The 19,308-nt window shown below is 37.7% G+C and overlaps 1 protein-coding gene across 2 annotated transcripts in view; it reads right to left on the bottom strand.

Moving 5' to 3' along the window:
• The window catches only part of UVRAG (UV radiation resistance associated), a 317,590-nt gene that overhangs the window by 268,753 nt on the left and 29,529 nt on the right, over positions 1 to 19,308 (bottom strand). For both annotated transcript variants that reach the window (XM_029209194.1, XM_029209195.1), the window contains one exon: positions 11,771 to 11,805. In XM_029209194.1, the coding sequence (XP_029065027.1) occupies positions 11,771 to 11,805 (35 nt within the window). The remainder of the gene's footprint in view (positions 1 to 11,770; positions 11,806 to 19,308) is intronic.

Raw genomic sequence — 19,308 nt, forward strand, 5'->3', positions numbered from 1 at the left:
CGATTACTTACTTTCATTTATTTCCCTTACATTAAATGTTAGGGCTTTCATTGCTGAATGTAACTATAATCAATTTCATTAAATTATCAATTTTCATATTACACAAATCAGTAAATCAAAAGGTCCTCATATAAGGGTAACTAGTCTTTGTTTTGTGGCAGTTTTTCTTCCTGACCAAAGTGGGGACAGACTAGGGCAGTGTTTTTGTTTTAGGGGATATATTGATGTATGTGTTTTTGTGGGTTTGGCTGATGACATTTCAGGAGTGGGAACATGACTTCCAGTTTCATGGCACTTACGTCTGATCTATCTTTTTCACTTGTATATTTTTATTGTCTGATTTCCTTGCATTAAAATAAAAGCTCTGATAGAAACATTGCCTGATTTGTTTACCACAAGATCCCCAAAGTTTGAAAAGTACCTGCTATGTGCTCAATAAATATTTGCTGCTGGTGGCGCAGTGGTTAAGAATCTGCCTGCTAATGCAGGGGACATGGGCTCGAGCCCTGGTCCGGGAAGATCCCACATGCCACAGAGCAACTAAGCCCATGCGCCACAACTACTGAGCCTGTGCTCTAGAGCCCATGAGCCACAACTACTGAGTCCACATGCTGCAACTACTGAAGCCCACGGGCGTAGAGCCCATGCTCCGCAACAAGAGAAGCCACCGCAATGAGAAGCCTGTGCACCACAACAAAGAGTAGCCCCTGCTTGCCACAACTAGAGAAAGCCTGCGCGCAGCAACAAAGACCCAACACGGCCATAAATTAATTAATTAATTTAAAAATATATATTTGCTGAATGAGTGAATGAATATCCAATTAACCAAAATGGATGTTTGAGGACACCAAAAGATTATCGATAAATAGTATGATAATAACACAATAAACACATTGTGCAATCAGCTTTATTCTGATTCCACACCATCCAAGAATTTCAACCTAAGATAAACAGAACTCCATTCTTACATGACCCCCAGTCTCTATCCCACCATAATTGTTTTAGCAACCCTTCTAGATAGGGGTAGAGTTTCATTTAAAAATGAAGATAAACATTAAGGTCTAGGAATAACCAGGCAGACCTGTACTACAAGAGACGCTAAAGGAAGTTCTTCAGGCTGAAGAGAAATGACACCAGATAGAAACCTGGATCTTTAAGAAGGAATAAAAAGCACTGGCAATGGTAAACATGGAGTAAATATAAAAGACCAAGTATTTTTCTTATTTTATTTATATCATATATGTCTGTTTAAAGCAAAAGCTATAACTGTATAAAGGGTTTTATAACATATATATAGGTTCACAAATATGAAAGTAATAGCACAAATGAGACAAGGTGGCCAACTGGAACGATACTGTTGCCAGGTTCTCCTGTTTTACATGAAGTAGTTAAGCGTACATATAGTAATCCCTAAAGCAAAGATTAAAAAAATCAATGCAAAGAAGTACAGCTGAAAAGGCAAGGCAAGAATGTGAAATAGAATATGAAAAAAAAATACATACTGCATGATGATTCCATTTATATGAGGTTCTAAAAGAGGCAAAACAAATCTGTGGTGAAAAATGATTTCCTTTTGTGGGGGGAGGGCTTGGGCACAAGGGAACTTTCTGGAATGATAGGAAATGTACATATCTTGACAGGTATGTATGCACTTATCAAAGCTCAGCAAATTACATAGTTAAAATCTGTGCATTTCATTGTATATGGCTTTTACTTCAGGGAAAAAAAACTGTAAACACTGAACTCTAATGTATAGGTCTGCTTCTTATAGTGGTAAGGATTAGCAATTCTAAAGCCACTTTCTGTGTATTCTAAGCATGAGTAAAGATGTTGACGACAGTGGAAGCCAGGTTTTTCACTGTCAGAGAATGGAGTTACAAATGAACTGAGTTCAGTTGGATTGAAAATGGAGATGTTGGTATGAATGCATGGTTTTTAAAAGATAGATCGATACACAGATAGACAGACAGAGCAAAAGATATAGGGTGTGTGTGTGTGTGTGTGTGTGTGTGTGTGTTTGTGTGTGTGTGTATTTCCTAGCTCAGTCCCTTAAAAAGTCTAGAAGTAATGAGCACACTAGTAACAATGAGCATGCTCAGATCTTGCTGTCTATTTAGCATTCTCACTAAAAGGAACCAAGGGTTCCTTCGGGAGAAAACTGATTCCAGGGCTGTGGCAGGAAGAGTACAAAATGAGTCTGGAACATCTCGTGCCAGAATGTAAGTAAGTACTCAAAGAATGATGTGGACATATCAAAAGGAAAGAGGAATCAATTCACAGGGCTTTCACTAACCCAATGTGGGATAACTTAAGCAACAAAATAAATAATGACAGTAATGGATTATAACCCATTGAAATAAAAATAAGAATCTTTGAATTCATAATGATATAGATTAATAATTAATTAATCATTAATTAAATGGGAAATAAAGACAGAATGCCAATTAATAAATATAAAAGTCTGAAAGATGGGAATGAGAAAATTGCCAATGGATGCTAAAACTGGTAAACGAACAGTTGATAAGAAGCAGGATATATAAAGTCTCAAAGTTTCTCCCTAACAAATCACTTATTAATTATAAATGGAAAAATTGTAACTTCACAGTGGAGAAACCTGACAGGCACTACCTTAATCAACTGACAAAAGTTAACCTCAATATTGGGACAAACCAACAACAGGCGCCTTCTAAACCAAAGCACTGAAAAGAATACAGTATTACAGCTATAGTTTTCCTGCCGAAAATGCATACCTGAATCTAATCACGAGGAAACATCAGTCAATCAAATTGAAAGACAGTCTATGAAATAACTGGTCTGTATGGTTTTAAATGCTGAAGTCAAAAACACCCCAAAAAAGGCTAAAGAACCATCCAAACTGAAGAATAAAGCAACATGACAACTAAAGACAGAGTGATTCTGAATTGAGTCCTGGAGAGTTGACAGTATCTGAATAAGGACTAGGAATTCATTGGTGGAAAGGAAAATTGGTACAACCAGTTGGAAAACAGCATGGAGGTAACTCAAAAAAATTTAAAATAGAACTACCATATGATCTAGTTAACCCTCTTCTGGGTGGATATCCAAAGGAAATGAAACAGTGTCTTAGAGATAGAGAAGCACTCCCATGTTCACTCCCAGTTCATGTTCACTCCCATGTTCATTATTCATAATAGTCAAGATATAGATACAACCTAAGTATCCATCAACAGACGACTGAATAAAGAAAACGTAGCATATATATGTATGGAATATTATTCAGCCTTAAAAAAGGAAATCCTGCCATTTGCAACAGCATGGATGAACCTGAAGCATAGTATGATAAGTGAAGTACGTCAGAAAAAGAAAGTCAAATACTGCATAATATCACTTACATGTGGAATCTTTTAAAAAAGTCAAACTCATAGAAACAGGGTGTGTAACGGTGGTTGCCAGGGGTTGAAGTTGGGAGAAACAGGGAGATGTTGGCCAAAACGTACAAAGTTGCAGTTTTGCAAAATGAAATCATTCTGGAAATCTAATGACAACATGGTGACTATAGTTAATAATACCGCATTGTATACTTGAAATTTCTTAAGAGAGTAATGTTTTCTCATTACCAAAAGAAAACAAACAAAAAACAGTAACTACATGAGGTGATAGGTATGTTAATTAGCTTAATTTTGGTTAATCATTTTATAATATATATGTATACCACAACATCACATTGTACACCTTAATATATACAATTTTTGTCAACTCTACCTCAATTAAGCTGGGGGTGGAGGATGAAGGACTGTGGTTAATAACTGTATTGTGTCAATGTTACACTTTCCTGATTTTAATCATTTTAATGTGATTATGTAAGAGACTGTCCTTGTTTGTAGGAAATATACACTGAAATATTCGATAATAGCAAATCTTTCTTTGAAGGTAGTCTTAATTATTTTAAGAAGCCAAAGTTATTCTTAGAAAAATTTATTGAAAAATACAAGCAATAAGGAAAGATAATATTTTGGGTAAAACATGATGGGTAACTGTGAAACAGCAAGACTAGATTTAACACATGGCCCAAGGAATGAATGGAAGGGAAACATCCATTTCTGATAATGGCAGGCTAGACAATCATCCCACTGAAAACAATTAAAGATGCTGGCTAAAATATTTTTAAAATAATAATAACCACCATCATCACCAAAGATTTTCCAAGCCAAAAAGGAAAGCTAGAACCCAAAGTGTAAATCTAGAGGGTTTTTCTCTTAAAGGCATTTGCCGACCTATATAAACTTGACATTTTGGTTTTGGTAGTCTTAAAGGGAGACAAGAACATAATTCAAAGCCCAGACCCAGGCCGTACTCATGTCTACAAGAAGTCCCTCTCCACATTGAACTGGGATCACAAAAATGCTATATACTCACAGAGCATGAGTGAAACAACAGGGTAGAGGAGAATTCAACAAACCAACTGCACAAATCCTTAGATAATCAAAAACAGGAAGCATGAAAAAAGGACTACATAAACTATTAAATTAGATTGAATACATCCCATAAACTTATTTTTAAAAAAGTCAAATCCTTGCACAGAACTCGTTTATTCTTAATTGGCATTAATTGGCATGTTTCTCCAGAACAGGCACTTCATAAAAATAAAAATATAAATTAAAAAAAAAGAATATGTAGGGACTTCCCTGGCGGTCCAGTGGTTAAGACTCTGTGCTTCCACTGCAGGGGGCACGGGTTCAATCCCTGGTCCAGGAAGCTAAGACCTCGCATGCTGCACAGCGTGGCCAAAAATTTTTTTTAAAAAAGAGTATCTAATAAACACTGGAAAAGGTGATCAATTAGAATAGTATATGAGGAAATGTAAATTAAAATCATAATCCAATACCACTATCCCACCAGAATGGCTAAAATTTTCAAAACAGATAATATCAAGTTTGGACAAGAATGTGGAGCAACTAAAAACCTCACACTGCTGATAGGGATGTAACTGGCACAAACACTTTGAAAAACTATTTAGCAGTATCTACTAAAGCTGAAAATAACCTATGACCCGGCACTTAATTCCACTCCTAAAGATATACCTAACAGAAATACATACACATATGTATTAATGGACATGTACACATAGAATTAATGAATAATGTGTATGAATCTCACAAATATGCTAAGCAAAAAAGCATATGCCATACAAAAATTCAATAACAAGCAGAACTAATCTATGGTCAAGGTAGTGGTGCTCTTTGGGAGGAGGTAGTAACTACAGGGAGAACACAAGATAATGTTCTGCTTCTTGATCTGGTTAAATGATCCGTTCCCTTTGAAAAGTCATCAGGCTATTATTTGTGCCCTTTACTGTAATATGTGCTATATCTCAATACAAAGTAATAGAACAAAAAAATTTTAAGACCCAATAATGGAAAAAATACAGCATCTTACAAAGAGACACCTACAGAAGTAAAACAAATAAAGATATCTCTTCACGATGTCATTTCAGGCGCTAAAGCCTAAAGAGCAGGAGTTGGAAGATTACAACCACCTGAAAAGACAGCCACTTACTACCCTATGTGTAAGATCACCTCTCAACAAAAGTATCAATATATGTGCTCTAAAATATGAATGAGTATAATATCAACTTCTCAGCAGAAAAAGCATGAAATAACCACCCCTTTCCAAAGTGAAAAAAAAGAAAGACCTGGTGAATGTATCCGAAGGGCCATATTGCATAAGGGGTGGGATGATTTGGGGGGCAGTTATTATATTAATTATTCTTAAATACTTCATTCTAAAACTAATTAAAAGCCTTTGGAAGGGAAGTAGTCTTTTGAAGTTGTTTCTTGTGGTTGAATAGATGGCCTGGGTTTCTGTTCTAAACTAATACAACGTTAATACAGTAGAGCCTATTGTCAATCCTCTCATTACAATGACCTTCCTTTATGCTTTTATAAAATAGCTGCCAGACAATGAGCAATCATTCCTGAGCTGGTCCTTTCAGAAACAGATACAATCTGCCACACATTCAAAGACTCTACTGCCCGATAATGTTATTATAAAAATCCATGGGACCTCCCTGGTGGCACAGTGGTTAAGAATCCGCCTGCCAATGCAGGGGACACGGGTTCGAGCCCTGGTCCGGGAAGATCCCACATGCCATGGAGCAACTAAGCCCATGCGCCACAACTACTGAGCCTGTGCTCTAGAGCCCGCAAGCCACAACTACTGAGCCCACGTGCCACAACTACTGAAGCCCGTGCGCCTAGAGCCCGTGCTCCACATCAAGAGAAGCCACCACAATGAGAAGCCTGCGCACCGCAACTAGAAAAAGCCTGCACACAGCAACGAGGACCCAACACAGCCAAAAATTAAATAAATAAAATTTTTAAAAAATAATAATAAAAAAAATTTTTTAAGCCAGATGATTTTTATTTATATTTAACCTATACATATCAGCCCATTTTCTAGATGGAACAAATTATTCAAGTATACTAACATAATTTAGGGACCTATATCTTATTCACTGAAAGTACAGTGGCAGAATATTAGGATACTTATAGCTTTGAAAAGTTTACCTCCAGGAGAATCTAAAATTATTATTTATTACCTGGGCAGTTTCTCTAAAACACTGCTCAATTGATACTTCTTATTTATTAAAGAAACACACATACATAGAAAATTTTCAAAACACAAACAAGTTATCACTATTTTTATCAGTCAATAGCAAATGCATAGTCACAAGAAACATGACTAAGAATTCATAAAAGCTGTTCCAATTTTCCCAAAACATACAAGATAACTCTCAGGAATTGCACACTAAATTTATAAGTAGTAGTTATTCCTCACCCCAATAAACTCTCTTCCCCCTCAGTCATTCACCTTTATTCATCCTTCATGTCTCAACTTAGAAATTGCTTACTGTTAGAAACCTTTCCTAATCACCCTCCTCAAACTGAGATAAATGATACTCCTACATGTTTCCATAGAATCCTGTTCTTCCCTGGTCCTATAATTGCATGTGTCAATTATCTTAGACTCTCTCCAAATTATGTAATTGACCAGACAGAGGTTAGAAAATGATGATGAAGTTTAACACAAGGTAAGATAAGATGGCATAGCAAGAGGAGGAGGAGCCAACTCCCTCTCCCTCTCCCTCTCCCTCTCCCTCTCCCTCTCCCTCTCCCTCTCCCTCTCCCTCTCTCTCTCCCTCTCTCTCTCTCTCTCTCTCTCCCTCTCTCACTCTCTCGCTCTCGCTCTCTCGCTCACACACACACACACACACACACACACACACACACACACACACACACAGATGAAATGTTAATTCATTCAGTCACAATTCAACTAGAACATATACTTGTTTGAGAATCCCTCAGGCCAGTAACTCATAAAAAGTATTTATATTGTTCACTTTTTTCCCAAAGATTTAAAAATACCTCAGGCAGTCACAAGTCCAACAGAAGTTTTGGTTCTGATAACTCTGTCACATGCTTTCCCTAAAAATACATGCTCTCCAACCCCCAGGCCATAGACTGGTACCGGTCCGTGGCCTGTTAGGAACCAGGCCACATAGCAGGAGCTGAGCAGCGGGCAAGCAAGTGAAGCTTCATCTATATTTACAGCCGCTCCCCATTGCTCACATTACTGCCTGAGCCCCGCCTCCTGTCAGATCAGCAGCAGCATTAGATTCTCATGGAAACGCAAACCCTACTGTGAACTGCGCATGCGAGGGATCTAGGTTGCGTGCTCCTTATGAGAATCTAATGCCTGATGATCTGAGGTGGAGCTGAGGCGGTGATGCTAGCGCTGGGAAGCGGCTGCAGATACAGATTATCATTAGCAGAGAGGACTGACTGCACAGAGACCATAATAAATCAACTGCCTGCAGACTCATATCAAAACCCTGTCAGTGAGTGGCAAATGACAATTAAGCTGCATCTTATGGAGTAGACTGGACATAAGCAACACACATAAGCAACATTCGGGTGTCACTGTCTCCCATCACCCCCGGATGGGACCACCTAGTTGCAGGAAGACGAGCTTAGGGCTCCCACTGATTCTGCATTATTGTGACTTGTATAATTATTTCATTATCTATTACAATGTAATAATAATAGAAATAAAGTGCACAATAAATGTAATGCACTTGAATCATCCCAAAACCATCCCTCCACCCCTCCACCCCCACCGCCCAGTCCGTGGAAAAACTATCTTCCAAGAAACTGGTCTCTGGTGCCAAAAAGGTTGGGGACCGCTGCTCTAGAACTTTGTTTATTCACTTATAAGGCCCATCACTGATGTAATGGAGGCTGCACAGTGCTGTGAAAGAGCAGAGCTCTCGAGCTCTCGAACATCGGTTCTACCAGTCACCACCAGCTTTGCGACCTAGAGTAAATTCCTCAACCTCTCTGAACCCTGCTTTCCTTAACTATAAAACAGGAATATCTCCCACCTTGCAGCATTGCTATCAGGATGAGAAACAACATATACAATGCATCCAATAAACTACCTGAATCACAAGTGAATAGTTAATTGTTTATTAAAGAAACACACATACAGAGATATTTCAAAACACATACGAACTAGCTATCACTCTTTTTCCTCGCACCACGAGATTTTTAATTTTCTAATAAAAGTAAAAACTCCTTTCTTGTAAAAACAAAACAAAACTAAACTAAACTAATAACTAACTTTATAATTGTTAAAGATGGTGCATGTGTGTTCATTACACAATTCACCTCTACTTTTGTGTATGTACAAAATCCAATTGAGAGAATTTAGTTACTTCCATTCTTATTGCTTCAATTATTTTAGTTTAAATTAACCAATGGCCCTTCGACAATATTAAGGATCTAACTTCCCCCAGAACCAAAACAAAAAAGAAAAAAAAAGTTCCCAAAAGTTAACAAATGGTTTGGAGGGTATGGTTAGCTGAAGCCAGAGATTAAAAAGTCAAATTATACATTCACCATTAATCGTTCTATGCTAAATATATCTGGGAAGAAATCAGGACTCTGACATATATTTTGGAGTCACATCTCCACCATCCAGCCTATCAACGGTGGATTATTCCAGTTACTGCAGTAGATACTTACTGGACTTCACTGTGCTAGGGACATTGGAAAATAGAAAAATGAGTAAGTTGGGGGTCCTTGTCCACTAGATGCTTCCAATTTTGTGTTACCTCCCAAAATCTCATCCTCATGCCACCCACCCCTTGACTATCACCTGCTGTCTCCCCAGGTCATTTCCTCTGCTGCCCTGATCCTCAATTCCCTTACCCCTGTCTCTGTCATGCTTGCTGAGCACAATCTCAAACCACTCACTCCACTCCAGCCATACTAACTTCTTAGCCATTCCTTAAAAACTTCAAGTACACTCCTACCTTCATACTTTCCTGATTCTTGGCCTGAAACAGTCTTCCCCACTTAGATACACAGTATGTTCCCTCACTTTTTTCAGGTGTCTGCTCAGATGAGATCTTCTATGTGACTGCCATAGAAATTCAGCAACCACCCCTGCCAGATACTCCATTATACTGCTTTATTTTACTCCATTATATTTATTACCATCTAACGTATTCCAATTTAGCATCAATTCTAACAAGCATTTTTCTTCCACTGTAAGATAAATTCTGACTTTAGAAATGTTAAAATGAATAAGGTCCTACACTCTTTGACCACCAGGTGGCAGTCATCAGGTGTCACTGTCTCTAAATGCACAACCTTAAAAATAGTTGTTCTTAGTATCAGTTCTTTCGAGCTAGGCCCACTGTTGGCACTACCTGTGCTCAGTCTGCCATTTAAAATGTATCTCTGCACTACAGTGTGCTCAGTCTGACATTTAAAATGTATCTCTTGATTTAAATTGAAACAAAAAATCCTATATAGGGAATTCCCTGGTGGTCCGGTAGTTAGGACTCTACACTTTCACTGCCGAGGGCGCAGGTTCAATCCCTGGTGGGGGAACTAAGATCCCACAAGCTGGGCGGTGAAGACAGCTTGATGAAGAGGAAAGAGTAGCAGAGACTTGAAGATGGAAGGTCTGGACCTGGGGTTCTGGTCCCTCAGTTGTGTGACTCTGCAAAAATCACTGAGTCTCTCTGGAGGTCAGTTTCTTAAGCTCTACCCCCTCTACCCTACAAGTTGTTCTAAGGATCAAAATGAGACAACATATGTAAAAGGATTCTGTAAATATAACACATCACTGATATCCATTTATTCATCTAACAAATATTCACTGAGCATCTACAATATTCTAGACTCTAGGGTTTCAGAGGAGAACAAGACTGGCAAGGTTCCTGCTCTCATGAAACTTGCATTCTTGTAGGTGGGAGACAGATAATAAACAGATAAATGGACAAGAATTTCCAACAGTGACAAATGCTCTAAAAAAAAAATAAAACAGGGTGATGTAAAAAAGAGTGGAAAGGGAACTACTTTAGATAGAATAGTCATAGAAGGCCTAGCTGAAGTGACATAGCTCAGACTTCAAAGTAGTATTCAGCCAAGTGAAGAAGCGGGGCAACAGGTGCTGTTGGCATAAGGAACAAGACATGTTTGGCACTGGAAAAATGAGGTAAGCCTGGAACACAATGAGTGAGGAAAACTGTTAGCAGATGAGGTTGAAAAGGTGGACAGGGGCCAAATCCAGGATGGTCTTGGACTGTTAAAAGGATATTATCAGTACCAAAAATCTCTTCTTTTTATCAACATGGCCGAATAAATTGAGCCATTTATGCAAATATCTAGTGTACCCATTATCAAAAGTAGGACATTTCTAACTGTGCAATGCTATCACCAAAAAACAAGTGGAAGGAGCCTACGCAATGGCCCTAGACATAAAATTCTTAAGAACTACATACAAAGGTATCATTTATTATGATGTTTGGTAAGTCAAACAGTCAAAAACCTCGACAGGGGACTTCCCTGGTGGCGCAGTGGTTAAGAATCCACCTGCCAATGCAGGGGACACGGGTCCAAGCCCTGGTCCGGGAAGATCCCACATGCCGAGGAGCAACTAAGCCCGTGCGCCACAACTACTGAGCCTGCGCTCTAGAGCCCACGAGTCACAACTACTGAGCTCATGTGCCACAACTACTGAAGCCCACGTGCCTAGAGCCCATGCTCTGCAACAAAGAGAAGCTACCGGGATGAGAAGCCCACACACCGCAACAAAGTGTAGCCCCCGCTCACCGCAACTAGAGAAAGCCGGCGAGCAGCAACGAACACCCAACACAGCCAAAAATAAAATTAATTATTTTTTAAAAACCTCAATAGTAATAGAAGTGAAAAAATTATAGAATGATTTAAAAAAAACACACAAGTTTTTAACAGAAAAAATATCATTTCACTCAGCAAATATTTATCAAGCACCTACTTTGTGCCAGGCATGCTCTAAGCACTAGAGATACAACAATGAACAAATCAATGAAGATTTAAGCAATAACTGAGCAGAAGATTTAACTGTAGAATTATCATAACACCAAAACTGAACTTCAACTTTTTTTTTTTTTTTTCTTTTTTTTTTGCAGTACATGGGCCTCTCACTGTTGTGGCCTCTCCCGTTGCAGAGCAAGGCTCCGGACGTGCAGGCTCAGAGGCCATGGGTCACGGGTGCAGCCGCTCCGCGGCATATGGGATCTTCCCAGACCGGGGCACGAACCTGTGTCCCCTGCATCGGCAGGCGGACTCTCAACCACTGCGCCACCAGGGAAGCCCCAACTTATGTTATGTCTCAGCATTTTCTAAAATAGGAGTTACAGGCTTAGTCATATGTACCTGTCAAAAAGCCAACTTACCAAGGAATTCTTAATCACTTCACTCCTATAAAATTCTGGAAAAGAAGAAAAAGAACAATAAGTGACATGGAAGAAAATAAGCTCACTAACTCTAAATCCTACAAATTTTTTAACATATGCTCTAGTAAAAACACTTAAAACATTTTCAAGGGATATATTCTCTACATATATTTATCTGCAAAAATTTAAATTAAAATAGAAATAATGATTAAATAAACGTTTTTTTAACTGAAGGATAGTTGACTTACAATGTTGTGTTAGTTTCCGGTGTATAGCGAAGTGATTCAGTTGTACATATATATACATATTCTTTTTCATATTCTTTTCCCATTATGGTTTATTATAGGATATTGAATATAGTTCCCTGTGCTACACACAGTAGGACCTTCTTGTTTTAAATTAAATGTTTTAAAGGGAAAAAAACATTAGTAAAGAAAGGTCAAAATCTGTTAAGATTTAATTTAGTGATTTTTCCCTTACTGGCTCCTTTTACCCCAGATTCTAAGGTAAGCCCTTAAAAACTCAGAGTTCATTCTCCCTTACCAACTGCCATTGTCTACAGCCAATTCTATACTCTCTGTTTTTCTCAAACATCTCCAATAATTATTCATTGCAGTACTGTGGAAAGAACACTCATCTAGCAACCAGGGAACCTAAGTTCTAGTTCTACTTGTTATTAACATTCTGCTTCTCATTTCCTTGAGCCCATTTCTTCATTAGACAATTCTGACAATCAGACTAATAATCAAGGTCCTCTAAGCACTAAACTTTCAAGATTCTACAAACCTTCATTTACATTGTAAATGTTACAAAACCTGAAGATACAATCAAAAGAGAGACTGTGTCAGAGGTTCAGACAGACATTCTTCTTTTTTTTTACATCTTTATTGGAGTATAATTGCTTTACAATGGTGTGCTAGTTTCTGCTGTATAACAAAGTGAATCAGTTATACATATACATATGTTCTCATATCCCTTCCCTCTTGCATCTCCCTCCCTCCCACCCTCCCTATCCCATCTCTCTAGGTGGTCACAAAGCACCGAGCTGATCTCCCTGTGCTATGCGGCTGCTTCCCACTAGCTAGCTATTTTACATTTGGTAGTGTGTATATGTCCACACCACTCTCTAGCTTTGTCACAGCTTACCCTTCCCCCTCCCCATATCCTCAAGTCCATTCTCTAGTAGGTCTGTGTCTTTATTCCTGTTTTACCCCTAGGTTCTTCATAACATTTTTTTTTCTTAAATTCCATATATATGTGTTAGCATACGGTATTTGTCTGTCTCTTTCTGACTTACTTCACTCTGTATGACAGACTCTAGGTCTATCCACCTCATTACAAATGGCTCAATTTCGTTTCTCTTTATGGCTGAGTAATATTCCATTGTATATATGTGCCACATCTTCTTTATCCATTCATCCGATGATGGGCACTTAGGTTGTTTCCATCTCTGGGCTATTGTAAATAGAGCTGCAGTGAACATTTTGGTACAAGACTCTTTTTGAATTATGGTTTTCTCAGGGTATATGCCCAGTAGTGGGATTGCTGGGTCATATGGTAGTTCTATTTGTAGTTTTTTAGGAACCTCCATACTGTTCTCCATAGTGGCTATACCAATTCACATTCCCACCAGCAGTGCAAGAGTGTTCCCTTTTCTCCACACCCTCTCCAGCATTTATTGTTTCTAGATTTTTTGATGATGGCCATTCTGACTGGTGTGAGATGATAGCTCATTGTAGTTTTGATTTGCATTTCTCTAATAATTAGTGATGTTGAGCATTCTTTCACGTGTTTGTTGGCAGCCTGTATATCTTCTTTGGAGAAATGTCTATTTAGGTCTTCTGCCCATTTTTGGATTGGGTTGTTTGTTGTTTTGTTATTGAGCTGCATGAGCTGCTTGTAAATTTTGGAGATTAATCCTTTGTCAGTTGCTTCATTTACAAATATTTTCTCCCATTCTGAGGGTTGTCTTTTGGTCTTGTTTATGGTTTCCTTTGCTGTGCAAAAGCTTTGAAGTTTCATTAGGTCCCATTTGTTTATTTTTGTTTTTATTTCCATTTCTCTGGGAGGTGGGTCAAAAAGGATCTTGCTGTGATTTATGTCATAGAGTGTTCTGCCTATGTTTTCCTCTAAGAGTTTGATAGTTTCTGGCCTTACATTTAGGTCTTTAATCCATTTTGAGTTTAGTTTTGTGTATGGTGTCAGGGAGTGATCTAATCGCATACTTTTACATGTACCTGTCCAGTTTTCCCAGCACCACTTATTGAAGAGGCTGTCCTTTCTCCACTGTACATTCCTGCCTCCTTTATCAAAGATAAGGTGACCATATGTGCATGGGTTTATCTCTGGGGTTTCTATCCTGTTCCATTGCCATGTTCTTGGATTGGAAGAATCAACATTGTGAAAATGACTCTACTACCGAAAGCAATCTACAGATTCAATGCAATCCCTATCAAACTACCACTGGCATTTTTCACAGAATTAGAACAAAAAAATTTCACAATTTGTATGGAAACACAAAAGACCCTGAATAGCCAAAGCAATCTTGAGAACGAAAAACGGAGCTGGAGGAATCAGGCTCCCTGACTTCAGACTATACTACAAAGCTACAGTAATCAAGACAGTGTGGTACTGGCACAAAAAAAGACAGACATTCTTAACAACCCTCCAACATTCCCTCTGCTGACCCTGCCGAAGTCACTTCTGTGGTGCTCTGTCAATGTAGAGCCTACAAGGACCCTGTATCCTTATGTTGCTATAGGGAAATATTTTCCAAGGGTGATGCACATACCACTGATACATGAGACCATTTTAGGTGATACATGAACAAACTTTATTTTTTTCTAACATATTGAAATGTATGTCTCATCTATCCAACCCCTAATTGTAAGCTCCATAAGGGCAGTAACATTTGTTTTTGTGTAACTGCTGTCTCCTCAGCATTTAAACCTATTCCTGGCACAGAGTAGGCACTCAATAAATTTTTTCTTGAATCAACAACTTCATAGATTATGCTTAGACATGAGTTTAGACATAATGAACTTTAAAAAATATGTTAAGTATGTAGCATTATAGATGAAACTCAAAGACAGTGAAACTTGTTGAAGTAGTCCACAGGACTGAAGTCTGGGAACCATCAAGCAGTAAAGGAAAAGTGGACCTGGATATAAAATTCTTATGGGCAAGCTCTCTTGGTTAAAATGTTTCTTTCCAAAACATACCATCTACACTACTTTATGCTTATCTTCCCTTAAAAAATTAATAATAATAAGGATAATCGTTCTATTTTGTGGTGAGATAGTCACAATGAGTGAAAAAAACAGGTTCTATGAGAGAATTTACAACAGGATCCAAAGTTTTACAATTATGTTTACAATATTTATTTTAGGTGATAGGGTTGGGCTGCTTACTTTTATTTTTTGCTTGGCAGTTTTCTAATTTTTCTATTTTGAACAATTATTTTAATTAAGAGAAGGGATAATTCTAATTGTTTTTAAAAGGAAACTTCTATTGATGAACATTTAAGTTACTGCTAATTTTTGGATATTTCAAGTAATATTATAAATAATCTTTGAAAGATATATACCCTAAGACATTTGAATCTATAAGATAAACTTTTAGAAGTAAAATTGCAAGATAAAAGGAAAAATACAGTTTGAATTTGATAGATATTGCCAAATTGTTCTCTAAAAATGTTGTACCACTTTACAATCCCACTTAACACTAGGCAACCCTAAGTATTATTCTTTTCATTTTTTCCCAAATGGTTAACCAATGCCAATCATAAATTGACTACATAAATGTACATATGTATGTATGTGTGTGTATATATATATATATGTTCTTTTTTTAATATGCATACATATACTCTAATTTATATGTACCAAGTATGTTATTAGAAAAAAAAAAGACTTTGTGCTAAAAATGTGTTGTTTGTTATTACAAGGTACTTTCACTTAATACATTTTTGTATTTAACACACTTTTGTATTGTCTGAATTTGCTGCAAGTAGGTAACACTTTTAAAATCAGTGAAAAAAATTAAGATATTCCTCTTTCCTTGTGAGAGAATTCCTCAGCTTAATCTATAAAGTGTCTAAATTAAACAGTCCCCAAAATATGTATCTCCAGCTCTAAGAAGATGAACAGCATCATTATTTCTTCCAAAACTTTGCTGATTAACTGTATATATAAATGAAACTAAACAATTTGCCTTCTCCATTAGATCCTCAAAATGGACTTGCTAATTTAAATAGAGAGAGGTCAACAAAGGAGCCATACAGTTTGGAAAGGAATCACTGAGTCTGAGGTAATTTCTAAAGTGTTAAATGTGGGCCTACACTGTCTATCACTCTGTTACACTTACATTATTGTCAATGAAATTAGCAGCATGGTGCACAACAGAATAGCGAATTTAGGAAAATTTAGAGTAAAAAAATAGTTCGGTCCCCCAGTGCACCATGTGTAAGCTTGACCCTGGACAAGTCAATTAACTTTTCTGGGCCATAGTTTCTTCACCTTTCAAAGGAGAATGACACCTAGAAAATAAAAGGGCTGTTATGAGGCTCAAATGAAATAGTGAATACTTTATAAGCTATAATTTTTATAAATACAATTCTATGAATTTTTATTAATTCGACTTGAGCAAAACTATTAGACATGTAAATTTTCAAAAAGAATGTAAATTTTCAAAAAGATATCATCCAAGACTAGCTCTACATGAAAGGATCTATTAGATACAAATGCTTCTCTATCCATGCTAAGACCTAAACAAACAAAGCAAGGAGAGATTGCAGAACATGGTTCCAATGGCATGTTTTGGCTGTTATACAGCATTCCATTTATTCAACAAATGCTTTTTTAGTATCTCAACCTCACTCATAATAGAAAAAATACAAACTTTAACTCTACTATGAAACTATTTTTCACCTATCAGATTGGCAAAATTTCAGAAGTCTGACTGCACAGTCTGTTGGTCAGGCTGTGGGGAAAAGGGTACCTGTACCTAGCAAGTGGGAATGTCAACAACAGCAGTTTTACAATATCTACCAGAACTCTAAGTACACATTCTCTTTGTACTTCCACTCTTTGGAATTTACCCTATAGCCATACTAGCACTCATACAAAATAATGTATACCAATGAAATTGTTCACTGCAGTACTGTGTGTATAGCAAAAGCCTGGAACAACCTAAATGTCTACCAATAGGAGCCAATTAAATAAATTATGGTACATCTGCTCAATGCAAAACTAAAAAGAAACAAAAGAAAATTAGAGAAGCTCTCTACGAAATAATATGGAAAAACATCTAAATTATATTAAATAAAAAATACAAGGCACAGGGCTTCTCTGGTGGCGCAGTGGTTGAGAGTCCACCTGCTAATGCAGGGGACACGGGTTTGTGCCCCAGTCCGGGAAGATCCCACATGCCGCGGAGCGGCTGGGCCCGAGAGCCATGGCCACTGAGCCTGTACGTCCAGAGCCTGTGCTCCATAACGGGAGAGGCCACAACAGTGAGAGGCCCGCGTACCGCAAAAAAATAAAATAATACAAGGCACAAATACATACATATATATATATATATATATATATATATATATATATATATATAAAATTTGGTACTATTTTTACTTGCATTTGCATAAGGAATCTCAGTAAAGATAAACAACGGTGGGGTGAAAAACTAGGGAGATGGGACAGGTGAAAGGAAGATTTTAATATAAACCTTCACATATATTTTGAACCATGGATGGCATTAGCTAGTCAAAAAGTTAAATGAAAATATTTGGGGGCTTACTTTGTGCCAAGCATTGTTCCAAGTACTGGAAATAGTGCAGTGAACAAAACTGACCTAAAAATTTCTGCCCATATGGAGCTTACATTCTAGTGAAGAGGACACGCATTAGCCAAATAATTAAACATATAGTTATGTCAGACAATCTGGAGTATTGTGGAGAAAAATAAAGCACAAAAGACAGAGAGGAGAATAGTCACAATTTTAAAAAGGGGTTAGTCAGTGATCAAGGAGAGTTTCTCTGAGAAAATATTTGGATTAAAGACCTGAAAGAAGGCAGAGGAGTTGTCATGTGGCTATCAGGAGGAAAGAGTGCCCAGGCCAAAGAAACAGCCAGTGCAGAGGCCTTTAAACTGAAGTCAACTTGATGAATTCAAGGAACAGCAACAAGGGCAGTTGGGTGGGAACAGAGACAGCTAGAAGAGTAGAAGGAGGTCACAGACGGCCATATCATGAAAGGCCTAGGAAACCAAAAGAACTTTAGCTTTTACTCTGAATGAAATGAGAAGCCACTGGAGGGTTTTGAGGGGAGGAGTAACATGACCTCACTTTGATTTTAACAGGATCTGGGTTGAGATCACACTAGAAAGAGTGAGTGGGCAGGCAGACCTGTTAGAAGTCTACTTCAACAAACTCAGGCAAGAGATGATAGTGGTTTGGAGGTAGTAAGAAGGGAAAAGATTATGGATACAATTTGGTAGTAAGAACCAAAAGCATTTGCTGAAAGATGGAATGTGGAATATAAAAGAGGACAATCCAGGATGATTCCAAGGTTTTTGGCCAAGGAAACAGAAGGACAGAGTTGTCATTTTCTGATAAAAGGACGAATACAGGAGGTAGATCAGAGCTGGAACATCAGAATCTCAGTGCTGAATATATCAAGTTTCAGGTATCTACCAGACTCCAAATGGAGATGTAGAGTAGGCAATTGAATACAGGAGCATGAGTTCAGGGGGGAGGCTGAAGCTAAAGATATACATTTGTGAGTTGTTAGGGTGATAAGTGATATTTAAAACTATGAGACATTCATGAGATCACCAAGTTGGATTATATAGAGGTTGTCTTCTAATGTATTCAAAATAACTGGTTGGTATTCCAGGAAAGGACAGGCGCTCACATTTCATGGGTGAGAAAATAACTGTGGCTGAAGAACAAACTTGATTTTACACAACTTCCAAGTTTAAGAGGGAACCAGGATTAGAACATAGCTCCTCATCCATTAACACAAGGCTTTGTTCTCTGGGAATGTAATAAATGGTGTTCGATTTGAACTACCTGAAAAATAGACCATCTCCTAAGAGCATTAAAAAAATGTCAAAAATCAAAAAAACTCACACGTAACTTCTTATGCTCTCCTGTGAATTCAGCTGAAATAAAAGAATAACTTAGAAATCAGCATTTCAGATATTCTTCAAATTAAAAAAAAAAACGTTCTTTTGAAACTGAGAAATGATGCCACTAGACAGGTGGTACAGGTGGCTTTGTAAGAAAAGCCCAGAGGCCTTCCATCGTGGTCATCCTACACCAAGGGCCACATAATGATCATGCAATGAATATTCATGTTTATCATCACAGGTCCAAGAACATAAGGTGGTATTAATTAGTTTACTAAGGAAAGAGCTTCCTGGCTCCTCCTATGGTAGTTAAAAGTCATAGAGCATAACATGTGGGCCCAAAAAGAAGACATAATAGACTTCATTCAACCATGACATTTTGGAGCAGTAAGAAGTCTCAGAACTCATCAG

The sequence above is a fragment of the Monodon monoceros genome, unplaced genomic scaffold (assembly GCF_005190385.1).
Source record: "Monodon monoceros isolate NGI ecotype Baffin Bay Population unplaced genomic scaffold, NGI_Narwhal_1 Super_Scaffold_7, whole genome shotgun sequence".
Taxonomy (NCBI): Eukaryota; Metazoa; Chordata; class Mammalia; order Artiodactyla; family Monodontidae; genus Monodon; species Monodon monoceros.